Source organism: Tympanuchus pallidicinctus, unplaced genomic scaffold (assembly GCF_026119805.1).
Source record: "Tympanuchus pallidicinctus isolate F22 unplaced genomic scaffold, pur_lepc_1.0 scaffold4, whole genome shotgun sequence".
NCBI lineage: Eukaryota > Metazoa > Chordata > Aves > Galliformes > Phasianidae > Tympanuchus > Tympanuchus pallidicinctus.
The window spans coordinates 18,968,912-18,995,591 of NW_026294758.1; the positions used below are offsets into that span (position 1 = coordinate 18,968,912).

At 42.6% G+C, this 26,680-nt stretch overlaps 1 protein-coding gene across 3 annotated transcripts in view; it reads right to left on the reverse strand.

Annotated features, from left to right (window-relative positions):
• The window catches only part of KCMF1 (potassium channel modulatory factor 1), a 52,546-nt gene extending 32,194 nt beyond the window's left edge, over positions 1 to 20,352 (reverse strand). For 2 of the 3 annotated variants that reach the window (XM_052700406.1, XM_052700405.1), the window contains exon 1: positions 19,972 to 20,352. In XM_052700406.1, the coding sequence (XP_052556366.1) occupies positions 19,972 to 19,987 (16 nt within the window). In that variant the 5' untranslated portion in view covers positions 19,988 to 20,352. Of the gene's footprint in view, positions 1 to 12,301; positions 12,404 to 19,971 lie in introns of those variants that run through there. The other variant, XM_052700408.1, reaches the window with a different exon arrangement.
• Positions 20,353 to 26,680: the final 6,328 nt, after the last annotated feature.

Sequence of the window (26,680 nt, forward strand, 5' to 3'; positions counted from 1 at the left end):
ACTGCCTGCAATTGTTGCAGATAAAGTGTAGGACCTAGCACTTGATCTTGTTGAACTTTTACTACTCCTCAAATTACACTTGAAGAAACACAAATACTTCATTAGCTCTTAGTATCTTAATTTAAAAAGAAAAAATCTGATTTGGTTCTACTTCAAGATTTAATACTCTCACGGGCAGATTCTATGTACTTTTCACGTACCAATCATACTGTCCAGTAGGTGGCATCACACGATGACCAACACCAGCAGATCCAAGAACAGTTTAGCCACCTTTAAAGCACCAAAGCAAACAAACACAACACGCAACATTTTAAAAGACAAGACTTGAAACACTGATCTCACTACTATCCTAGCTGAAACTGGCTGGAAGAGGGAAGTTGTTTTCTTACAACCACATAGTACTACTAGCCAGCTAGTAAGATCTTGGCATACAACTTTTTTACTTAAAATATCACTTCCCTAATAGAAAAACAACAATATGAATCCACTGAACATTGTCCAAAACAAGTGATCAACCATACTGATTTCATAGTTCATCTATCCTACTACAAAATCACTGCTGAAAAAGGCAATATAATAAGGCAAATAATTCTGCAAGATGGGGTTTAACTATTACTCCTTTATTCCATCCTGAAGTACACCAAAATATGTCCTGCATACGCGCGCACACACCTTAATCAGTTCTTGACAACACCAATCATATATTCTCTCTCTCCTCAACAAGAGCCACCATGTCCTTTCTAAACATTTTACATACAGCCTGCAGATTCTTTTATCTCTTCATATAAATCAGTGGGACACCATGCACATAAACCGGAAACTATAGGCTGCTGAAGACCCTGAATTTATGAAGACAATGTTTTACCAAGAATCAGTAAGTTAGTCTATACTCCAAAGCAACAACTTTCCAGAGGAGCCAGGAGGAATCCGTCCCCATCCTCTTTAAAGAGATAACAACTACCTTACTTACATTTTAGAGAGAAGACAGATTAAATACTGCAACTCCTGTACCAAAATGTGAAAAGCAAGCATGGATGAATTTTAACAAGCTTGTGGGAGTCCTGGGCAACTCCTTCTGGTAAGATGAGAACGCAGCTGCAGGACATCAGTTAAAAACGTTTTTAAATTAGTCAATCTTGTCTGAACAATGCTTTATTTTGACTAGCAAAATATTACCATGGAATCTATCTTGAAACATCCTGCAATAACATTTGCTATGTCCCCTAATTTTTATTTTATTACATTTACAAGTTACTGACAATACCACTAAAGACAAACCACTTTCTCAGATACACGTTAGTAAAGTAAGCAGAAAGAATGACTGAAAAAAAATCATATTAAATAGTCACTGACACTTCAGTGCTTTGTCTGCCTCATATCCTGATCAGGGTCTTTGTCAGTCGACCCTTGAAATCACACACACACAAAAAAAACAGGTTACAGTTTTAACTCTGGGCCTCCTATAGAACAAAGATGTCTTAACTAACACTACCATGGACTTCCAAACTTTTAAATAACAGTAAGTTAGGTATCTTCTCAGATGAAAGTACTACAATCAACACATCTAGACATTTAAAAACTAACAAAACTCTGAATGTCAGAAAAACTAAATCACAGTCAAAGGTGCCAGAACGTACTTTACAAACCTTTAAAATAGATCTAAAAACTGCCATATATTCTGCAACGACTCATGATCAAGCAGATTTGGGTTTCTAATTGAATATTTCAACAATGCCTCAAATCTGATCTTTCTATTAATACAATTTGGCCTTCAAAAACCCCACAACATGAAAGCCTGCTAAAGTACTGTAAACACATTAAAATTAAACAAATTTCATTTATTACAGCACAGAAAGTTTGTAATGAGACAGCAAAGAAACTGGCACCAGTCACGATCTTATTTAACAACTCCATTAATCTGGGAAATGGCAAACAGCACATGAATTCTATTAACAGAATACTTAAACTGTGGAAAGCTGTAAACAGTGCCAGGGCAAGAAAATAACAGTAACAACATCGGGTTAAATCCTTTATCTAGTAAAATCGGTGGCAAAGTTTCTCATTTAATAGAACAGGACCAAGTTCCTGACTTGTTTTCAGGACTAAAGATAAATAGGTTAACATCAAGTGAAAAGGAATTAGGCTTGGAAGAACAACATCACACAATAATTAGTTCTACAGCGTAAGAAATGTGAACAAACACTAAGAAAACTCTAAGGAGTAATAAAACAGAAAAACTGGTACTTCTGCTGAGCCCTGCCAGAATTAGGCAGTCTTCACATGTTTTGGTTGTTACTTAAGAAGATTGGCAAAAGAGGAAAAAAAGAAAAATCAACAAGGAGAACAAAATGTGTCTTATCAGGCATTACAGAGAACCACACAGTATGGCTCAAAGAAGAGAAGTCTGAAGGCTTTACAGCTTGAAAGTCTACTATCCACTGTTTCAGACAGGTAAGAGAAAACCATCAGTCTTAGCATACCTGGAAGAGGCAAAACTCTTTGGTTTTCACTGCAAATTCAGCAGAAATTAAGTATTCTACCTAGCCTGTACATACTTCTGATGTCTGACATACAGACTTAGTTTTATTTCTTTTGCCACACCCAGACCTACTCCTGATCCTTTTAAGAAACAGGGAATCATGGCAACCCTATCTCCCATTCAGCATGGAGAACAAGCAAGATTTAGCACAAGCAACAATGCAACATGTATGCAGCACTGGCAATCACAGGGCTAGAAGTGAAAGACAGCAGGTTTCAAAAACGGCCCAGTAACGCCTTGTGAAAAAACACAACCCACAGCAGATGAGACTTATAGTAAAACCCTGCACAGAGCAGCCTGGAAATAAACAGACTTTTCATGTCCAGAAAACAAAACCTGAAAGCATACAGGAGAGGGAGGGAAAGAAGCAAGAAATGTCTCACACAAGGCAGGCTGTAGCCAGATTCCTCCCCATTAGCCAGCAAGCTTTATACAACCCAACTAGCCTTACAGAGATGAACACTTTCAAACTTACAGCCTACTTTCAACAGTACCATTTTGAGTGACACCACAATAGCATAAAAAAATTCTCTGCATAGTACCACAAGGTCTCAACTTGCAAAAATAATCCACTTTCTCTGAACACAAAAGAGAATGTTAACATGACTTTTAAAAATGGGAACAGGAGATTAAACCTCAGCATACCCATTTACGCAGCTTTTTACCCTGGTCTCTCAGGCATTTTTCTTATTATGAACATAAACAGAATGCCTTGGCAACTGCTTCTACTCCCACTCTTTGTAGAGAACAGCTTCTCAGACAGATAACAAGCCCGCAAAAACAACAATTGCTTGAAAAGCTATAGCAGAAAAGTGCTGTGGGAAATGTAGTATTCTAAAGCAAGAAAAGATTTCATGCAAAATCCAGTCAAGTTCTGCATTTGTTCCATTCCTTTCTCCGCTACACACTTCTTTGGTAATTACTCCTACGGTCCCTAAATTTAGGACCCAGCCACTTGCCAACCACATGAAGGCCTACCTTGCCTTCTCTTCCTCTCAGCAGTAACAGTACTTTTAGCTTTATCTCTTTTCTTCTCCTGTTGTACCACATACATATATACACGCGTAAGTAATGAAAAGTTAACAGAAATCATCTTCTACATATTTCCCTTACAGTCCAATCCATTCTACACAGAAAACCAAATTCCTTTTCAGGCTGATTTAGTAATGATCCTAACAGCATCTGAAAATAAGGAGTCAAATAATTTTCCTAAATTATTACTATCACAAAACACTCTAAAAAGCCGTTACTGATCTATGGATCACAGCTCACAAATCTTCAGTAACTACTGCTTTCTCTGCAACTAGCTCAAACAAGTTTTAACAATTTTTTTTTCTATTTTCAGTAGTTCTATTCAAACCCTTCCTCAAAGAAAACATGACTTTCAGGAAAAACTTCATAATTCAGTATGTTAAAAAAAAAGCAGCACCTGGTACAAACATAATAAAAGTTACCATTCCTGTCAAACAAGGTAGGAAGAGATCTATTTACTGCAGCAAATACCAAATACGAGTTCATCAACTTCACTATTATTGTGTCATAAAATCCCAAACATATTAAGAAATGTAAAAGAATAGGAACGGATAGTTCATAACTACTCACAGAACAGAAAAAAGCCATCTTCCTTAACAAGGATTATCTGCCTAGAAACTAGCAGTACACTAAGACCAGTATCTGAAGCACTTGTTTTCAAGTGAGATAGAAGAGGACAAAAGCTCTTAAAAGCTACTGTGGCATCAGTATAGCTGTTCTGCTCTATTTGCTAGAAACACTAGAAGATTCACTAAAATCAAGACCCAAATAACCAAAAATTTACTGTTCTGTCCCACCAAAACCCCATCTCTCAAATCCTCCATGTGAAATTCCTGAAGAAAATTCGTAACTTCTCTGGTTCAATTTCCCCCAAGAGTCAGGTCACACAACTTTATGATCTTCCTTCAGAAACCAAAACCAACACAAACAACTTCTTGCATTCTCATGTCCTGTCTCTGAATAGGAGAAAATAAGTCATCCAGCCTTGCAACAGAAAATGACATAGGGCATTAAACAATGCCAAAAAATTTTTAGAAAAATACATTCCCTCAAAGCATCCATCACGATATCAAAGCCTAAAGTCTAAAACTGACAGTTACACTATCTTCCTGACATATTCCTTTGCAATACACGTATAACAATTGCATTGAAAACACCTATTTACCGCACAGCTGTAAAGATTTGGAAACTCTGTCTTAACACTACAATTTATTGAGATTTGCTGAACTACAATAGAGTACAAACGTAATGACAAAGCATTTTATCAAAACAGACATCCCATTTCATAATTTGAGAAAAGAGGAGCATCAAAAATAACTAGATCTTATTAATCCTTACTGTAGGCACCACAGACGCCACACTGAAGTTAGAAAATGCACAGAATAGTATGTCAACTATAAGGAAAAATCAGCTGTACAAACAGTTCTGACAGATCTTTGTTTAAAGAGAATTTAAAATCATTAATTAGGAAAGTGAGCACTACAACGAAGATTTCAGAGAAAAAAAAAAAACTATATAACGAAGCTGGGGAAGGAGGAGATACCAAAGATTCTCACTGTGTTACCTCATAGTTTCTTCTGCATCTCATTAATTTAGTACAGTAACAAATAAATGCTGCACTTCTCAGTTTTATTTTAATATTTTCAGATCAACCTAGACCTCTGTTCTTTACTTCCTATTGCACTTTGCTCAATTTCTGCATGGAAAGGTAGTCTTTCGCTGGCTAAGCTGCTATCTCACATTCTCAAACGTTTGTGAGAAGAACGCACACCCTCATACTTGTTCCTTGTTTAGTTAGTACCTTCTTGAAACACAAATATTTTTAAGACTGCTGTACTACACACTGTGCTGGGTTCTCAACTGTGGTATGCGAAAGCTTTCATAAACATGCAGCTAGTTTTACCATGAAGATAGCATGGCCTCATGGCCCACAGAGGCTTAGCAGAGGTTGGGTTTGAGCTTAAAACTCTCCATTTACCTGGGAAGCTTTCAAGGTGGTGTCACAGAGGAGCAGGGATAGAAAGAGACCCCTGGCCTGTTCAAGCCATCTATGGTACAGAACACCAGTGCTCCCAGGGCAACTTCAAGCTACTGCTACTTTAACAGGTTTTCTGAACTCTCTGTGGATCATACAGGAAACAGTAACCATTAACTGCATTCCTTATAGAATCTTTTGTGTGTGCTAGAGCTGGCAACTACCTCATTCTGATGCATTGCTCAGATGAGCAGCTCAGCCCCTCATACCTACGTGCAAATTAACTTTTCTGGATAAAGGTTATGACACTTTACATGGAATACCGTCCACATAATATACTCATAGTTCAAATAACAAAACTAAGCACAACAATTTAGAGTCAGTGGTACAGACAAATAGATAATTTCCCTTGTGTACAGTTAGAAAACAGAATTATTACAAGAAGAAAGCACAAGGATTCATAATTCTGTTAGTTGTACACAGTCTCTTTAGTCTTCTTATATCCCAAGGTCTGCTATGTCTTGAGTATAGGTCACCAGACCCACTGAAAATATTTTCTTTGTGTTTTTTCATTTCTGAGACACTCCTTAGAGTCCACGTAGCTTCTCTGGAGTTCCTGGATTAACAGGAAGAGTCACAGAATCATCCTGAAAAAGACTTCTAAGATGATGAAGTCCAACTGTCCACCAACCACCAATGTTGCTCACTGTACTCCTTAGTACCACATCTACACGGTTCATGAAGGTTTCTAGGAATGGTGACTCCACCACCTCCCTGGGCAGACTGTGCCACAGCATCACCACTCTTTCAGAAAAGTTCCTCCAAACAGCCAATGTTCATCTCTCCTGGCACAATTTGAGGCCACTCCCTCTAGTCCTATTGCTAGTTACAACCCCCACCTTGCCACTCCTTTCAGGGAGTTTCAGAAAACAGTAAGGTCTGAGCCTCCTCTTCACCAGATTGAAGAACCCCATTTCCCTCAGCTGTCCCCCATAAGTCCCCCATAAGTGCTCCAGGTCCCTCACAGCTCCACTGCCCTTCTCTGGACATGCTCCAGGGCTTCAATGTCTTTCCTGTAGTGAGAAGTCCAAAGCTGATTACAGTACTTGAGGTACAGCCTCGCCAGTGCTGAATAGGTGACAATCTATATCTAAAAGGGGGACGATCACTGCCCTGTTCCTGCTGGCTGCACTATTTCTGATACAAGGCAGGATGCCATTGGCCTTCCTGACTACCTTGGCACACTGCTGGCTCATGGTCAGCAGAGCACTGACCAACAACATAAACTCTTTCCATCTCAACAGTCTTCTAACCACTCTGCCCCAAGTCTGTAGTGCTGCATGGTGTTGCTGCAACCAAACTGCAGGATTCAGCACTTATTAAACATCATCCCATGGGCTTTAACCCATCTAGCCTGTCCAGATCCCTCTGAAGGGCCTTCCTACCACCATGCAGATCAATACTTCTTTCAGTTTGTAGACACCTGCAAACTTACTGAGGGTGCTCTCAGTCCCCTCATCCAGACCACCAATCCAGATCATCACTCGTGACCTGTTGCCACTTGTATTTAACTTCACTCATCACCACCCTCTTGGCCTTTTCCACCAGTTCATTACACAGTAAAGAGTGTATCTAACTGTCCAAGCCACAGGCTGCCAGCTTCTACAGGAGAATACTGTGGGAGACAGCATCAATGGCTTTGCTGAAGTCTAGGTAGACTATATTAACAGCCTTCCCCATGTCCATCAGACAGGTCATCTGGTCACACAGAAGGAGATTAAATTGGTCAATCAGGATTTGCCTTTCATAAACTCATATTGGCTGGCTCTGATACTCCAGCTGACCCACACAGACCAGATGATCTCAATTGAGATGCTCCATAACCTTCCCTAGCACTAAAGATAGGATGACCGGCCTGCAGTTTCCTTGACCTTCCTTACAACCCTTCATGTAGATGGGAGTCACACTTGCTGAAAACGTCCAGCCCTCTGGGACCTCTCTGGTTGACCAGAAACACTGATAGATAGATGGTGGAAAGCAGCCTGGCAATCATATCCACCAGCTCCCTCAGCACTTTCAGGTGGATCCCATCTGGCTCCATAGACTTGTGACAGGTGGAGCAGTGTAGGTCTCTGCTTCTGCCTTAATCACAGAGAGGAGTGGGAATGGGATTGTTATTCTACTCCCCATCCCAGACTCTGAGGTAAGGGGGTACAGTACCATGAGGATAACTGCTCTGACTGTTAAAAACAGATGTAAACAACGCATTAAGAGCTACACCACTGCCCCTTCTTCTTTCCTATCCCTTCTGAAGAGCTTACAGCAACACTGCAGTCATGGGAGCAATACTACTGTGCTTCAGCAACAGCAACTAAGTCACAGTTTGCTTGCCACACTATGGCTTCCAGCTCCTCCTGTTTGTTGACTGTGCTGTGCACACTGGTGTTGATGCACTACAGCTGAGCCATTTGACTCACTCTAATCCTGGCATTGTTCCTCCAGGTTCACCTCTAGCAAGTCTTATTTCATCCCCTTCACACCTACTTGAGGGGGCTTCAAACAAGCCCTGCCAGCTCTGCTAGGGTTCCATTTCCCCCTGAGACAAGTGAGACACATCTGCAGCCATCAGGCCACACACCAAGTAAACAGTCCCACGGTCAAAAAAGCTAAAATTCCTGCGATGGCACCAGCCTCTCAGCCACATATTTATCAGGTGGGTTTTCCTGGTCCTCTCTGCACACCTTGCTGCCAATGAAGGAATAGAGGAAAATACTTCTTCTCCATCAACAAAAAGCCCCAGTGCCCTCAGGCTTCTCTCAATGACTTCACCACTGCCAGCCTGAACTATCAATAAGGGGTAACAATCAGACAGACGGACATGACTAGGGAGTCTCCTAGTAATGTTCCCAACTCAGGCTCCAGAGAGGCAGCACTCTTCCCTACAGGTACAGTCTAGCTGACATGACACCTTCCGTTCTCCTTAGAAGGGAGTCACCTATGACAATAATTTTTCTTTCCTTCTTAGCAGAAGCAGTCTTGAGGTATGGAGTCAGCCACTTCACCCTATACACTCCTGGGTGGACCTTCCATTGCATCCCCACTTTCCTCTCCCTCAAGTTTCAGAGCCTCAAACCTATTATGCAGGGTCACTTGGGGCATGGAGGTAGGTAAGGACAGGTTTTGTCTGTCTTGTTTGATACGAAGCTGGGACCTGTGTCTATTCCACCCCATCTCTTAGGTCTCCTCCCTCTACCAATGATAGAGGGCAGAGGGTCCACCACTGTGTGGTATATATCACCCCTGTGCCTTACTTGCAGGTATGGCAGTGAGTTGATGCACACATTTACCTCCTGCTCACATTCCCTGATGTTTCTTAACCTCTCCACTTCCTCCTCGAGTTCTACCACCATACTGAGCAGATCATTGCCCTGATCACACTTCAGACAGGTGGCATCCCTGCCACCCTTTACCAGCAGGGACAGATTCAGGTACTCACTGCAACCAGAGACCTGAACTGATACATTTTTGGGTAGGCTGTCTGGATTGACAGTATGCTGGCAAGAGCCTTTGGCCTTCTGGAGACCACAGTTAGATTTGTACTCGTGGGAGGGAGCCAATTGGTGAGCTGGTGTCCTCAGTGGGGAGGACTCACTTTACTAGCACTCCCTGATTCAACACTCTGCATGAAGCGCCCATGCCATGGCCTTCCGATGAGCCACGCGCAGTTGGCCCTCCTTCAAATGAAGGACAGTATGGACATTTACAATTGCTATATGCTGCCAAGATCTCCAGACGCTCAGTAGCTTGAAGGAGCACATAGGCAGGATCTTCTTCCACAACAACGTTTGATGCTGTGGCTTACTATACAGCTACAAAAGTGTCTGTTTTTCCAATAGCATTAATTAATGAAAAAGGACTAAGAGAAGAAAAATATGTTTTGAAGAAGATCAAGAAAATGCTTAACACAATTGCTTACAAGAAGTAATCATCATCTGCTGACCTGAAAGATGACATCGCAGCATTCCTCAAAGCCAGAGTCAGGAGTCCTGCACCTTGACCAGTATCAGCCCGGAGTACTTAATTTTTGGCTAAACAAGTCTATTCTGACACATTATTCTCAACAATCCACTCCTTTTGCTCCATAGTCACACTCCTTGAATTCTTAATGCTTCCAAGAACAAAACACTAACAGAGCCCTGAGTTGTACTGACTGGCTCAGATACACTGCAGACAGTAGCATCATATCAAACTAAACTCCTCTGTCTCCCCAAAACTTATGTAGTCCTCAATTTATACTACTTTTTAAAATATGACATTAAGAGTTTGCATCCAGCAGATCTTATGCTTCTAAGTAAATTTCAGGCAGCAGCTTGGACACAAAAACATAACCTGTAGCAACCTCTGCCATTAAGTTTGATTAATAACAGCCCATTATCCTGAAAACATTCTTCACTAATAAAACTACTCTTCTACAGCAAAATCAAGCTATTTCCTGAGGTCCTCACAAAAGTCTTCCAGAATAAGGAACACTTCATATTCTGTCAGATATCTCCCGGCAATCCAGAGGCCTTACGCCAAAACAATCTGGGGAAAGGTACTTTTCAGGTCATGGCACCTCTTTTTTTCTGCAGTCAAAAGAGCAAATGGGCTCTTCACCTTTACATTAGGTTTTCTAAATCAAAAGCACAAGGTAGAAGAGTGCTGAAATGCTTATTTGACATCTTTCTGAATCAAGACATGTTGCACAGCTTCCACTGCACCTTCTTAAAACCTGTACAGTATTTAATATAATCAGCAGGCGCACATCTACACAAAAGAAAAACTGGCCACTATTTGCAGGTGGAACAACAGAGTCGTCCATCTTCATAGCCAGAGATCCAAACATACTTGCTAACATCGTTGTTTCATCTGAGCAACATACACAACAGCAGCGGACAGGTATGGAATTAATATTACATGAGTTTTGTTATGTTCATCTATATTGGAAAGTTTATAATTACAGCAACAATTGTGCAATATGTATCTTACTTCTGCACCTGCATTAAAAGGCATCCTGAATTCTTTCCGCACCTCAATTCATTCTCTCTAAACCTGGCTTTAAATGGAAAAAGACTACTTGAAGCACATGAAAAAATGATACTAATAATAATTTGGGTGCTGAAGATAATGGACTTATTTTTGGAAGGTGAGAAGGCAAAGTCCTAAGAAACTTTCAAAACTGCAGTGGTAAACCTATGCTTGCCTCGTTGCGAGCTAAGTTCCACCATTATTATCCCTCGTGAAGCTTTTCTTGCAGACCCGATTTCACTAGTGAACCACAAGCTGCTTCTCACTGTGTAAATTTTCCACTTGTAGAGGCAACCTCAGCTTGCATATTTATGCACACATAACAAGAGTATACTTAATACCGTTTGTGTAAAGCACACCTCATCTTTACTGCCTGTATTAAAAGCACATGCAAATTGTTGCAATAAGTCATACATGTGCTTTGTCGAAGTGAAAGTGAAATGATGGGACCTTGAGCACAGACAAACTCTTGCATCCAAACCACAGATTTCTTCAGAGCTAATTTCCTTCTACTATAAAAGCAGGCCCAACCATCGAATGTTTATGTAGTAAGATTTCCAGCAGTTTCAAACTTACTCCAGGTGAAAACTAAGCACGCAGCTAATACATACACGTACTAGTGTGTTTCTTTATGCCAAAAAAAAATACAGAAACAATAAACCTCTCTTGCTATAATTATTTATCCAGAAGCAAAGATAAGTTAAAGGCAATCACACAAATCCTTTCATGATTACATACTAACAGGATCTACTGCTGCTTGGGTGAGGACATTCAAAGCAGGTACCCAGGGAATACCACAGCTTCAGCAGTTCACAGCACTGCCATCTCCAGAATGTCTCCAAATAATTCTAATGCCACTGCAGGCACGTGCTCAGATGTTTGCTGCCAGGAGCTGCCATCACATTCCTGCCACACTATCAAGCATCTGGAGAGTAACTCAGTTGGTATGAGGAGGTACAGAATTTGTTTAGAAGTTGGTTTAGAATTGCAATATTAATATTGATGTTCTTAAACAGCTTTCTCCCATCTGTCTAATTACTTCATGCAAATTCCTTGACTGTTTATACATAAGGATTTTACCTTACCCTTTCAATTTCCTAGGGTAAACACAGTCTAAGAAAACTGGCCAACAGTAATATCCTTTATCCAACAGTACTAGCTGTTTTATTATCAATAAGCTAAAAGAAATCAGGCTTTTTATATCACCCACACTTGCAACTGTTTTTAAAAGTTCTATATAATAACCCTCCTCAACAAGCAGTTTAAGAATGGTTCGGTGTTATCCAGGTAACTGCACAGAATTTTCACTTCTGAAACCAATTTGTTTCAGCTGAAAACCTAAACACAAATTTGTTTCTACAACAGGTTGAAGAACCTGCTGTCTAAAAATATTTTTGGCAATGCTTATTTCCTTAGGTTAGGGTTAGTTGTGTTAACAAGAAATACTAAAGCTCTGCTTTTCAAAGAGGCTTCCAGAGGCAGGCATTAAGCTTCAGCCACATCTGACTCCAACATGGGCCTGCACAGTTTCCCAGATCTTTCTGACAAAATACCCTCTCCCTATGAAGAGAAGTAGGAGAGGGACAGAACAGCAAATGGAAGAAAGAACACCAACAAAGAAAAATGAAATTGAGGGATAGAGTTCAAAGACAAAAAAGAAGGAAAATAAAGAAGAGAATTTATCCTACCAGAGACAGCACCTCTTGTCAGTCAAGACAAGAAACATTGCCTCCCAAAAAGAATCTGGCACCAGGACATAGCAGAAGTGATGGGGGAAGACCAAATCTGACCTGAGGTTAGAAAACAAAAAAAAAAAAAAAAAAAAAAAAAAAAAAAAAAGTTATGATCCAGATTTTTATTTTTAATTTTTTAAACTCAGTTTGTTGTTTCCTTCATATCTTGCAGGATGTTTAAAAGAAATTGATTATAAATTTATTATTTAAAAAACAAGTCTTTCTTTAGCTGTGTTGTCATTATGATAATGGAGTGACCCAAATCAAAAGTGGAGAAGTATTTTCATGAAAAATGTGAAATTGTTTGAAAAATTAAATTGAAAACAAATCCAGACTACCAGCATGCATGTAGTAATACATGAAAACAATGTATACCATTGAAATGTCCTCATGAGTAAAAAAATCTGTAACAGACTTGCACCTATAAATCTCACAGAAACGGGCAACACCACCACTACTCGTAGTCTGAGTAGAGATGCCTTTGAGAATGATGAACTCTCTACCTCATACTCTGCTGCAAAAGGGAGAAAATAGTTTCCCATGTCCAGATTTCCTGTTTGATTGTAATAAAGCTTAAAGAGATTCTCCCAGGTCTCCAATTACAAGTGGATACAAAATTAAGATAAAGTCTCCTAGAAGTTCCCAATAAAGCAATCAGGATTAAAAAAAAACCCAAAACATATTCATGAATTTCACTGCAGGGTAAGAAATAGGTAGTAAAAACAAGAATTCCAGTGTTTAGGTAAATTATACACTAAATATAATAAAAATCACATTTTAAGACCAAAAAAATACAAGTTTCACGAAACAAATCCAGCCTCCCTCTAACAGCCACACTACATCTTGAACAAGTCTGGAAACATTCATACACATATATGTTTTGCCAAACACTTTGGAGGCTCCTGTGAGGTATATGCATACTTAAAAATTGAATTCCAAGTAAGAATGACTTCCAATGGCAGAAATAATGCAAGCACCTGCAAGCACCTCTGAATTACAGTTCAGAGACCTACAGATTAAGAGAAGTTACACAAAGATAGAAAGGCATATTAAAGATAAAGGCATTTTGATGATGACGCCCTGCAATTTTAACTCAGGACAGACCTTACTCATCAGCTTAACAAGTGTCAGTAACGTAAATAAAAGTTTTTAAACAGCTCAAAATTGAAGCCTTGTTTTATACATACTGTTCACCAGTAAAGCTACGGAACTTGCCCATGTTTTGTACTGAATTCAAAACAGTCCTACTTCATTGCATAGAAGTTATTATAACAACGCTACGCAAAGATGAAGGTACGGGTAACCACAAGAATAATAAATACAGAATGACGATAGGAGTAAGTTCAAACTAGATGTTCGGGTGATGTTATGGGAAAGGTATAGGAACCAAAGAGATCATGAGGCTTGAGATACTCTGCTGCCACATTCAAACCTGAAACAGTCAAGAGACCTCTAGCATGATGCTTGATGTCAAATCCAAAGTTTTAACTGTTTGATCTGAATACTTGGCAGATTCAACCTACACTGAAATAGAATTCTTCTGTTTGTTTTACAACACATACCAACACATATACTGTATGTATATACAAACACTTCAGTTTTCACCACCCTTTTGAATTAATGGAGTATTGTCTTATCTTATTAGAAAACTGAGATTACGGACTCACAAAGAAAGGAGTTATATGAGGTGAAATTTCTGCATGGTTAGAAATTGCATGTATGTTCCATGTTGCTAACATCACCCTGAGCTTTGAGTATCAATCTGAGATTGGCATGCACAAGTTGCAAACAGCGACATGAAATGCCGGTTCCATACAGGCGAGTGACATTCCTGCCTCCACTCAAGCTTGTAAATGTCTCCTCCATTATGCTAAATCTTCCAAGAACAAAAACTGAAAAATTAAAACATTGTTGATTTTAAAATACAGATCAACCAAAGATCTGAATCTGTAGGAAATGTAGTCTTACACAACTATTTGCTCAGTGCACCATTCAGCAAAGAAACAACTAACTGCTATAATCATTAAGTGTTATAATCACTGGTCTGCCTGAGTCTTTATTAATCACACACTTTTAAAAAAACTTGCATTGACAACAGTTTTTCTGATAGAAAGTGCTTTCAAGAAAAAAGCAGAAAGACTTCAGTGTGGCATAAATACTGGATTAACTTTTACAGTACTTCAAAGTGGCACAATTCTTCCCCTGAAACTGATGGAAACCAAAATACAAGGATTGAAATAGCAAGTCTACTAAATCCAGCTGCCCAATTTGAAATACCAAAGGATCCATTTTTCAGAGCATTTGATTTTCTATAGACAGGTGCATTTCCAAAGCATATCACTGAAGTTCTTACAGTTGCAGCTGCAAATGTCCAAATGCCTAAAGCTTGGATCAGGCCTTCACGAAATTAAGACCAGGAGCTAACAGCTACCTATGAACTGTCTCCTAAGTGATCTGCCACGCCTTCCACATGGACTGTGCAGAGAGAAAGGAAGTTGGGTTGCTCCAGTTCCCACAGAATTCAACCATTCTCTCTTCCTGCAGTGCCTCTACCTGCTCTCTCTCCACAGATCCAGAGCTATGCTCTAACATACAGCAGTCTCCTGCACACCCCAGAGGAGGATGGGGAAGCGAGTGGGGGTAACACGTGGCTCTAACACATCCCTAAGCCTCACAGGTGCTCAAAGGTGAAGTTAGTGCTGTCTGTGCAGCTGAATTCTGACACATCCCAACTCCTGAGGGCTCAACTGAGCACAGTTCCTCAGAGGTGTTGCTGTGTCCAGCTGCTTCGTGAATGTGTTAACCTTTTTTTGTATTAGTCATTGCTCAGTTTCTGAAGTTTTTAACTGTAACTGAAGTAAGACCTGCACAACTGAGAGCAGTGACACAACTCACCCTCAAAGTTGTTTAGTATTAGGAGTGTAAACAGGCAAAGCACTTGAAAAACTTTATTTTTATTTAAGATGCATGAATTCTGTTTGTCCAGCCCCATTCATGCAACTTGCACAGCTCTCTAAACCTTCTCTGAATCTCTCCCAGTCACCATCAGCCCAAATGGAGTTATTTAGCCACTGTCTTCTCCCCACAAATCCACCTAGTGATGGTAGAACTATCACAGCTCTACACCAGTTTTTATTGCATAAGATAAGTCTGAGAGAAGTGGTCTGTCTTGCCACCTATTTTCAGAGGACCTTGTTCACACACTGCAGGGACACCAGCATACTCTTCACATGCAATACTCTTCATAAACCAATAGACAGAAACTTTTTTTTTTTTTAAATGAAAACATAGCTGCCTCAAAACTGAAGTAGTATCATGCTGGCTAAAATACCACTAACATCCCCAGCCTTTTTTTATTATTAAATGCTGATTCAGCTTTTTGCTGAATACAAGAAATAGCTTAATAATAAAGCAAATTACTGTGTAACATTACTTTGCATCACATTTGCAGCTGTTTCCATTTAACATTAACTTATATTGTGTTCCAAACATACTCCCACTAGATAAATTATCGCATTATGTGGATTTTCAAGTACTGCACTATACTTTTAATTACGGTAACATGTTAGTGCATATGGAGTACAACCAACACTATGAAAACTTTGATTTATGCAGTTAGAAAACACTTTCTTGGAGTAACATCTTAGAGCAAATTTAGAAAACACACTGTTTCACGGTACATGCAAAACTGTCAACTCAATCTTGATTTATTTCCTACAAAACAGATAATATATACAGCAATATATGAAAGAATTTGTTGTTACTCTGCGTTCCAGAACAGCAAAACTCCATGTTTGGAGATGAAACCGTAGTATTAAAATGCATTAGAAGGCACTAATTGTAAGAGAATCACACAAGCATTTCTTAATTAACAAATGCAGCACTTCATTGACTGGATTGTTTTGATTATTTTGTAAGAAAGATGTGTAGTTCCATTACCTGAATTAAGGGTTTTGCATACAAAAGCACATTAACTTTGCATTTGGTGGCACTTACATAATTGACGCTACATGAAATATTAGAAGATTTCTATCAGCTGCTGGGTGTTGTTTGCCTCTACAGAAATTTGTGGTATCCAGCAGCTCAAGTACGATACAGTTATTGTGTCATTTGGAGGGTCAGAAATCGGTTCGCAATGTTTTCCAAGACTTTATTATGGATAAAGTTTTACTAATGTTCTGTATGTGACCACACAGAAAACATCATTGGCCCAGACTCTTCCAACAAGTACTGCTACAAAACTGGAGTTAACACTATCTTGATATTAACTATATTTCAAATGGTTGGCTCATGTAATTTTGTGCATTTCTAAAGATGTATTTACCTTCCAACACAAATAAGGTACTTGACTCAAAGACGTTCGTACACACACAGAAGTTCCACTCCCTTATGGGAGGAGTTTGAAGCCAGCAGGCAATTCCAGAACTCCACCGGGCCTGACAGTCACTGCTCTCCCTTTATATGTTATTAACGTCCAGACCATGCTTCATGTGGAACTGGGATTAACTGCAGAGCTCTTCTGGTTCATAAGAAATGCTGATGAATGGGCACCATCATAAAAATCAAACAACACAAACACACGACTTCCACTCTTGCTAGCTTTATGAAACTTAAAGAAAACATTTCCAAATGCAAATAAGAAACATGATGGAAGAGGGGCAGGGAGAAGAGGCACAGGGCATGCAATAGAGAATCACATGGTTCAGAGACTCTTTTTGGCACCACTGGGACAGGAAAACAGAATGGCCAGTAATGCTACAGCAATCTTGTTTCACCAAAAAAAGAGTGCAAAAGTCTTCTAACGATATCAATTGAAGTTACAGTTCTCTCCTTTTTCCTGTTCCGGGTGCTGCGCAACGCTGTACAAAAGAGCCATTACTCATGTATGTATACAGAAAGTAGATTTACAACAAGCAAGGTATTTTCTGCTGTGTGTTTCAGAATATAAGAATTCACCTGTCTGTTGCTTGGTAGTGTAGCTAAAGATTACACCACCACACTCTCCTAAACAGAGGGGCTAACCCAGAAACACAATGAATCACTCCTGAAAAGGCAATGACATGAAATCCAAGACCTGGGAGTGACCTCGTGTTGCGTTCTACAAAACCAAAGGCAAGGTTCCTTAACACGCGTTACAGAACAAAGACAGTTTTAAAAAATTGGAAATGAGCAGCTATAGCAAAAGGAGGATAAACACTGATGATCACACTTGCCAGTAGTACCAGAAAGCCTCTAAAACACCAAAAGAACACTTAAAAGAAAGAAGAACAATAACTGAAGTTAAATTTATATCTATTTTCATCAAGTGGGGAAAAACGTGAACTCAGAGCTCACTGGTGAGAAGGAAGCACAGAGGAAAGGGGAATGGTGAGATTTTTTTTTCTGAAAGATAACAAATTTGATTTAAAACAAACATAGATGATTACACCAACAAAAACAGGCAAGAAACTCTAGTGGCATGTAAGCATAGATGTTCATCAGATGCTCTGTGGCCTATTTAAGAGTACCTATTTAAGAGTACTTAAGATTCTGGAAGAGCAACTTCTCCAACATTTACCCTTCTGGAAACATCCACTCTTATCAGACAACTGGTATAGTGTTCTAAATTATGTCAGGCACAACCAATAAATCGAGTTTGTAACTTTCAGAATGGGGCCCTCTTAGGGCAGAACACAGAAAAGGTGTGACTTACTGAAATAAAAACTTGCTATCCGAAGTCAACTCCTCTCTACTAAGTCACACTGGATCAAAAATTTCAGTTACCAATGGCATTATACAGACCTGACGCAAGAATTACTTTTGTGCAAATATTTCACTTCAGGGGCTTCTGTATCTCTAATGGAATCAAGTCTCTAAGCCTCTTTTCCTAGAAGTTGGAAAAGCATGCTTCCAGTATTAACAGAAGCTATCCCAGCCCTACAACAGAAGTCAACAGAAACAAAATACATTGAAATAAACAGAGAACCAGTGAGAAACTATTTCAGTTTTTCAAAAAGAAGAAACACTGAAGAATCCCCTTCAGAAAGAAAACAATAGACCTGGTTTAGTTACAAATCACTCCCATCTAAACATCAACATACAAGCACAGGAACACTACTCTTGCTGTAGCAACCAGAAACTGACACCCATTAGGCAAATGTACAATACAGACTTCACCAGAAATTCACCTGTAAAGAACCTTTTAGATTTTCTCTACTTGTACAGAAAGGCTGCTCAGGACAAAAGCATCTTTTCAGCAAATACCACAACCTTTTTGTTTAAAAAACAAACAAACAACGCATTCCACACACTTATCTCTGAAAAACACTAGCAAACAACAGGACATCACTTTGATAATTTTTACCTGTTCAATCTAGAAAAGCCTGTATCCTACTATTTATTGTACTTCAAAGAGAGTATCATGGATGCAAGCACCATAGACAGACTTATGGAGGACGTTATCACATAAGCTCACTAAAAAACTTTGTAACCAATCCTCATTTCACTTATTTTTTACCAGCTGAATTTTTGGCCACACACAGATCCAGCACCTTCACCTCTACCCTCTTGGGAAAAGATGTATTGCACACAGAAGAGAGGGAGCTGGGGAGGAGCAGGGGGAAGAACAGGAAAGAGGATCTGGTGTTCACACAAAGTTTTCTCTAATCCAAGTAAGTACGAGCTTGTGGATGTGAGCAAAACAGTCACTTGTTCACACGAGTAAGTGCTCCTGTTTAGCAAGACGCACATGAGATAGTGAGATAGAAAACGTACACAGTGTCCTGTGGCCTGACAACAAGCTAGCAACATAATGCCAGCAACATTACCCACCAATACCAAGTTGTCCTACGGTGTTTCTGCCAAAATATGTTAGGAATAAATAAAGAGAAATGAGGTAGCAGAGAAAATGGAGACGGGGGTCGAAATAAGTTCCTAATATGGCAGAAAGTTACGCTTTCAGGTGACTAAGTGCAGCATAAAGAGCGTCTTCGTACTACCCTAGTACCTTACCTGCGGACAGGAAGGCTGCAAAAATAACAGCAGCAGCCAAGCGACTTTCTCCGACACCACGCTCCGTTTTGCACAGCCCCCCTCCCAGCGCTCAGCCCTCCCTCGCCCCGCTCTTTGCGACTGACTCCCAGCAACTCTCGCACCGCCCCGCCCGCAACCGTACACGGCGGCACACGGGCAGCGCGCGGCACGCGATGACCTCCCGCACTCCCACAACACACGCCACTACCCCTGGCGGCGGACACGTCGGCAGGCCGCCCCGCGCCCCCCGCAGGCCCGCCCATCGCGGCCGGGCCCCGCCGGGGGCAGAGGGGCCCTCGCGGCCGCCCGCCCTCGGACGCGGAGGAACGGCCTCCCCCCCACCCCAGACGGGCCCCGCTCCCGCGGCCGGAGGGCCCCGCCGCAGGCCGCGCGGGTAGACGGCCCGTCACGGCCGCCTCCCTCCCATGACACTGCAGAGCGCGGCCCGGCCGCCGCCCTCCGCCGCCGGGGCCTCCTTCCGCCGCTGCCGGCTCCGCGGGCCCCCTCCCGGCGGCGACGGCGCCATGATGATCGGCCCGAGAGGGCGCCGCGCCGGGCCCCGGCGCCGGGCCGGGCCCCGCGCGCCCCGCGGCCTGCCGGCCCACGCCGCTCACCTTCATGTCGGGACATCCTAGTCCGGAGGCGGCGGCCCAGGCCCGTTCCGGGGCTCCCGCGGGCTGCTTGGGCGCCGCTGCGGCCTGGCCCCCCGCCGCCACCACTGCCGCCACCACAGCCGCCGCCGCGCGCACGGAGCTCCGGTGCGAGGGGAGCGGGTCCGGGGGGAGGGCCAAAAGGGGGCAAATATACAAGAGACGGCGAGGAGCCGGCCTCCCTCCCCTCCTCCCGCTCCTCCTCCCTCCCTCCTTCGCTTCGCGGGGGGCGGATCCGGCAGCGGCGGCTTCCCGGGCGCCGTGACACGGTGACTCCGGGCCCCGCCGGCTCCAGGCGCCGCCCCCTGCCCGCTCCCCTCCGCCCCGCCCGCTGCCGCAGCGACGGCGGCGGCCGCGCTGGAGCGCTGCCGGCCCCTTCCTCCTGCTCCAGGAGGAAGAGGAAATGCTCTGCCGGGCCCTCCGGCACCGCCCAGCGCCGCCGAAGCGCGGGGCGGCGGTCCTGCTGCTTGAGCTGCCGGGCGCGCCGGCTGGGGCGGCCCCGGGAAGAATGGCCAGAGCAGGGCGGAGCGCGAGTGCGGATCGGCCGAGGCCTTTCTAAAGGGAAAAGTAGTAATAATGATAATAATAATAAAAGCCAGGACCAGCGCGCATGCTCCGAGCAGGTTTTCCTATCGCTTATTGTTATCGTTGAAGCAGTTTGGGGAGCTCGCTGTTGGCTGGGAGTCGCAAGGTCGTTCCCTTTCCGCCCCTGAACCCCGTTCTTTGGTTCGGGTCCTTTTTTTGATCTTCTGCCACGATCAGGCAGGACAAGCGTGTCTGCCAAAAGTGTGCACGGGCTGGGCCAAGGAGAGGCAGGCCGTATTTGCTGAGTGTTGCCGAAGTCCCGCTCCATTTTTCCATGCACACAGAACTTTTTGTATTGTCACGTTTGATGTCAGTCCTTTCATATAGTCCTGGGATGAGTAGAACACACATGACTTGGCCATGCTATTTCCTGGTTGAGAGGAACGTGGTGTGTACCAAGCAACCTGCTGCCATGCTGCCTTTCTCATCACGATTTTCCTCTTTTTTATACAGATTTCTTCCTGAACAGCACAGTCTTTGTCTCTTTGTACCTGCTTCTCTTTTCCTCTGCATTTTCAGGTCCTACTCTGCTCTGGACTCTGTCCAACACCTCCATTTTCACAGAATTGTTAAGGTTGCAAAAGACCTCTAAAATCACAACACCCAACCATCATCACACCTCCACCATGCCCACCAACCACATCCACACAGCTCTTGAACACCTCCAGGGACGGTGACTCCCCCATGTCCCTGGACAGCCTGTGTCACTGCCTCACTGCTCTTTGTGAAAAGAAGTATTTCCTCATATCCAACCTGAACCTCCTCTAGTACAACTTGAGGTCATTGCCTCTCATCCCATCACTGTCACCTGGGAGAAAAGGCTGAGCCCCACCTCACCACAACCTCTTTTCAGGCGTTTCAGACAGAACAGTCCCAGGTCCCTCAGCCATTACAGATCCTTCACATCTTTGTTGTCCTCATAGAATCACAAGATTGGAAAGGACCTACAAGATCATCTAGTTCAATCATCCTCCCATCACCATTACTACCACGAGCTACTAAACCATATCTTTTAGCACCTATCCAGACGCCTCTTGAACACTGCCAGGGACAGCCACTCTACCACCTCCCTGGGCAGCCATTCCAGTACCTAACCACTCTATGAGAGACAAAGTTCTTCCTTATGTCTAATTTAAACCTCCTTTGGTACAACTTGCGGCCATTTTCTTGGGTCCTGTTTGTTGCCTGGGAGAAGAGGCCAAACCCCTCTTCATCACAGCCTCCCTTCAGGAAGTTGTAGAGTGCAGTGACGTCTCTCCTGAGCCTCCTCTTCTCCAGACTGAGCAATCCCAGCTCCCTCAGCCGCGCCTCGTAAGATTTGTGCTCCAGACCCCTCATGAGTTTTGTTGCCCTTCTCTGGACTTGTTCCAGATCCTCAATGTCTTGTACTGAGGGGCCTGAAACTGAACAGAGTACTCGAGGTGCAAGCCCAACTGGTGACTCACTCATTGTCCTCCTGCTCCCTGCTCAAGGTTTTGCATCCCACTCCCTCCTCCTGCTGTCCTGCACATTCACCTGCCTATGAAGAAATTCACAGTTCACCTCCAGTTTCCCTGCTGCACACCACATTGTACCACAGCCCACTTATGTCTGCCCTGGTTCTGCAACCCCTGTATGTTCACATCAGTGAACATTCGGCCTGTTCTGAGGCCCCCACAGGCCCAAAGGCCAGAAAAGGCGAACTATCAGACAGGGTGAAATGGCCAGTAAGTGCTGAAAGGAAAAAGTGCCAGCCTCATGTTTTGTACCAATCTATGCTAGTCATGTGGTACCTTTGCTTTTCTTCTTCACGTACGTATGCACGGAGCAGGCTGTCCAGAGAGGCTGTGGGTGCCCCATCCCTGGAGGTACTCAAGGCCAGGTTGGATGCATTGTGATCTGGTGGTAAGGGGTTGGAACTGTAGGAGTTTTAAGGTCCCTTCCAATCCAAACTATGCTATGATTTCATAATTCTCTCTGATACTCTGTCTGTTTCTAACTTTGCTTTACCTATCTGCAATGTGATAACTGCCATGCCTACTGAGAGCATCCACTCTGCCTAAAACAATGCAGCACTCTCATTAGAAACAAACAATACCTCTGCATGAAGAAGCTGAGTACTCTTTTGCCTGAAGAGAGAGAAAACAAGTGGAGAGTCAGTGACATGGCAAAGTCTGCAAGTGAGACACAGCCGAAGAGAAATCTGCAAATGTCATGAATCTCACTAGAAAACTGAAAGGGGCATCTCCAAGCCTGAGTGGGGGGTGAAACTGTGCCCATCTTGTCAGCTTTCCAGAGCAACAATGGCACAATGATTCCTGTTTCTACTACTTTATTTTAGCACCAGCAATTTTAAATGCAATTGGCAATCATCTCGCTCCGATGCAAAATACAGACCATCAGCTGCTCTTGGTCAGTGCTGCCCTTCAGTTCCTAGAAGAGCCCTGGAGCACACTGCCCTGCAAGATGCTAGCTCTAGTGGCTGGCAACAGCTTGTCAGCTTATGCCCCACTCTGAGCACCACACTGCTGCTTGGTTTATGCTTGGTTTTATGCTTTTACCAGTAAGCTGGCCTTCAGCAGAAGGATCTCCCCTCCATATGTCTGTAAAACACAGACTGCAAAGCGGGCATTGCAGGGCACCTGAAGGCTTTGGTTTAGTCTCAGTTTGAAGAGGGCTGACCACCTCGTATGTCCACACTCCAGTTACTAGAAGTTGGGCTTTAATCACATGGATGACCCTTGAGTGCATGTGGTCAAGTGTGTGATAGGGAGCTCCTTTTCACACAGTCTTTCTGAAACATTCCTGTAGCCTGCTAGAGAAAAGCAGAATTATTCATTGCACATATGTAGCAGTATATAACTTGTATGTTGCAGTAATTATTCACTGCTTTCTGCCTTAGTGCCTGTGTCTATTCTAAATGAGTCAGGATGGTTAAAACCTTGATGCTCTTGGAATAGCACATGCAATAGTATATTAAAATGCACTCTCCTGTATCTTTTAGCAGAGATTGTGCTGGTTATTTCTCTCTTCAACAAATGCAGCACACAAGAGTACAAGACACCCAGGCTCCCATGGGCAGGCACACAGCAGCTCCAGCTGTATGTAGGACATGGCCTAGCAGACAGTCAGAAAGTCCTGTACAAGGTTGTAGTCTTAACGTTATCTTGTTTTGTGATGTCCTTGTTTTGAATAATAGTTTTCCATAGAATGAGAAAGAGTTTGTTGAGGTATAGGAAGTTCTTGTGTCTCTGAGGGAAGAGCCTGCCATAGTCAGGTTTCTCATTCTTTCACATGCAGCAGAAAATTCCATAGGTGAACTTCGCTGTTTTGGTGTGAGGAAAAAGTATCAACATATGTGTTTTCCTTTGGGTAAATGCAAGCAAAGAAATCAAAATTTACTTACCCAAGGTCATTCAAGGTCAGAGGCAGGCAAGGGATTAGAAACCCAGATCTGAGAATTAATTAGGCCATTGTGTAAGCCACAGTGTGAATAAGCAAAAAGTCATGAGTTTTCCTAATGTGGTATCATAATATGACAAAATTGATACCTGAAAGCAGCAGCATTCAAACAGCAAACAGGAAACAGGGAAGAGATGGCTGTGTAGCCATGTGCAGCTCCTTGCTTTTCTACTGTAAGGGAACCCAGGACCTGGAAAACAGCAGGACAAGTGCAGGTACAGAACTGAATACTGACATTCCAGGGCAGAAATAAGTGACAAACTGTTACAGTAGAAAACACTTAGTCCATTATCCTAATTGAAATCTTCCACCCCCTTGTGGGCTACTTAAAGCCCACTGAAGTGATGGTTCCACTTATTTCAGTGCTATTTCTACCGGGCTACTACCGTTTGTGTAAGCGGTCTCTGCGTCACTTTGCTGGACTTGTTTTCTGTGAGGCTAGGCATACCACTGTGTGCAACACTAACTCCTCGTTGTCTGCATTGGTCTGCTCAGGGATTCTGCTTCACATGTGGAGGCAAGAGGTGCCATCACTAGAATCATGTCTGACTCATGCCAATCAGTGGTTTTGATCATTCCAGTTGTCATAAGAGACTGTCATTGCGTACACATTCAGATGTTAGCTTTGTACACTGCTGCACATCAAGGTGTCCCACTACTATTTCCTTCTAAGTGCTGCTGTTCTGCCTCCTCTTGCTGAGCAGTCATCCCATGTTCTGCCAAGCTACCTACTGTCTGTGCTCAAAGTCAAAAGACTTTGCAATCAGAAGAAAATAGTCTTGCTGCTTTCTAATTTATAAGGTAAGGCCTGAAAGAGCTTTGCATACATGCTGTTTTGTTTTGGATTTTGCATCAAGGACAATTATTCTGCCATAGTAATTTCCCAGAAAATGCGAAGAGTCTGGGAATCCTATAGATGGAAATGATATTTCTACACAAATGTCTATGAAAAGATCCTCCTTCCTTCCAGGTGTCCAGGCCTACTGGTGATGTCTTGCAATCCAGCTAGAAACTCGAAAAGCACAGAGCAATAGCACAAACTTGCTTGGACTCACGAGGAACATCAGATGATTGTTGATCTCAATTGGAGAACAAGCATCTCACTGAAAGAGAGTAGGACATGGTATTTTACCAGGAACATCCTTCTTCTGGGGAGATTATTTTGTCTTGGAGATAAACTAAAGTGAGTACCACTAAGTGTGCTTATCATCAGCTCAAACTTTAAGTAGAAATTCTCCTTTAGGGTGTTGGATATACAGTGCAGATGCTTACATGACTAAGCCTGTACTTTGCTGGCAGTTGCAGAAGCTTTTCCATCTCTCATGTGTACCTCCAGGCATCAGTTTAATCTCTGCCGCCTTTCCTGACCAGTGGCCTCCCAGTACTCACACAGAACTTCAAATGGCTGCCTTTTCCTCAGCCCACATGTAACAGATATTGTATGTTCCCAAGATCTCCAAGATCTCTTTGGGATCCAGATCTGATATAATCAGATGCTGATATAAAGCTAAAAGTGCTCCAGCTATCTCTTCCTCTACTACTTTTTTGGATAAATTTTCACGAAGGATTTGAACCAAGACAAGTACTGAAAATTCATCAACTCATTTCATCCTCTTACCAAAATATCTCTATCTCTAATCGTACACCAATCCCTTCTACTGGTGTGGTTCCAGCACTGTTGTTACAGGACCAAAAGTCACAATGTATGGAGAAATAGAAAGAGCCCTTGAAAATTCTCTGCATCACGGCTTTGTTCTCCAACAGAACAGGACGAAGAAAGAAGAATGCATAATTTCCAGTTGTTATTACTGTTGCTTTGCAGCTTACCATTGAGACAAACAATATTTATCTGCTTGATAACCACAAATGTTTCTGTTTTCACTCTGTTCCATGTGAATGTATTAGGACAGTCTCAAGCACTGCTCCAGCAAGGAGGAGGTAACACGGTTGTATCCTCCTTGCTTACAAAGCCCTGTTTCTGCAAGCAGGAAGCAAATGAAACAATATATCATATAACTCATCATTGCATAGTTTTTGAGCTGATTCTCAGATATGTTCTATACACGTTTCTCAGGGCTGTGCCATTAATGCTGCTTCTGACTCTCTGCCAGGTTTTTATGTCAGCTTCCTTTTCCTTTTCCTTTTCCTTTTCCTTTTCCTTTTCCTTTTCCTTTTCCTTTTCCTTTTCCTTTTCGTATTTTCCCTGCTCTTTTCTTCTCTCCTGTCCCCCACTTTCGTCACAATAACACCCACACCTGGGCAAGTTCCCCAGGAGCTCAAATCTCTGATTGACCATCTCTGACCTTTTTGAGTGCTTCTCTGTGACAATTCTTATGGTGGATGCTAATCTGACACTGGAGAGAGGCTGTTCCTTGAAAAGGAGCTAATTTTCAGATCTGTGTATTTATTTTCCAGTAAAATTGAAGCCAATTGCTGCCTTATACCCAGACCACTCAATTTGTCTGCTGTGATCATCAGACAGGTGGGGATGCTGTGATGAAAAATTGCTAGGAAGCTATGCACCCCAGCTTACAAAGCCGACAAGGCTGGGAGATGCAGGAGGCCATCACAGCCAGGTTTTTCCATTTTCCATAAGCAAAGGGGTCTTCTAGAAGTCACAGCAAAATATCATCACCTCCAGGGCTAC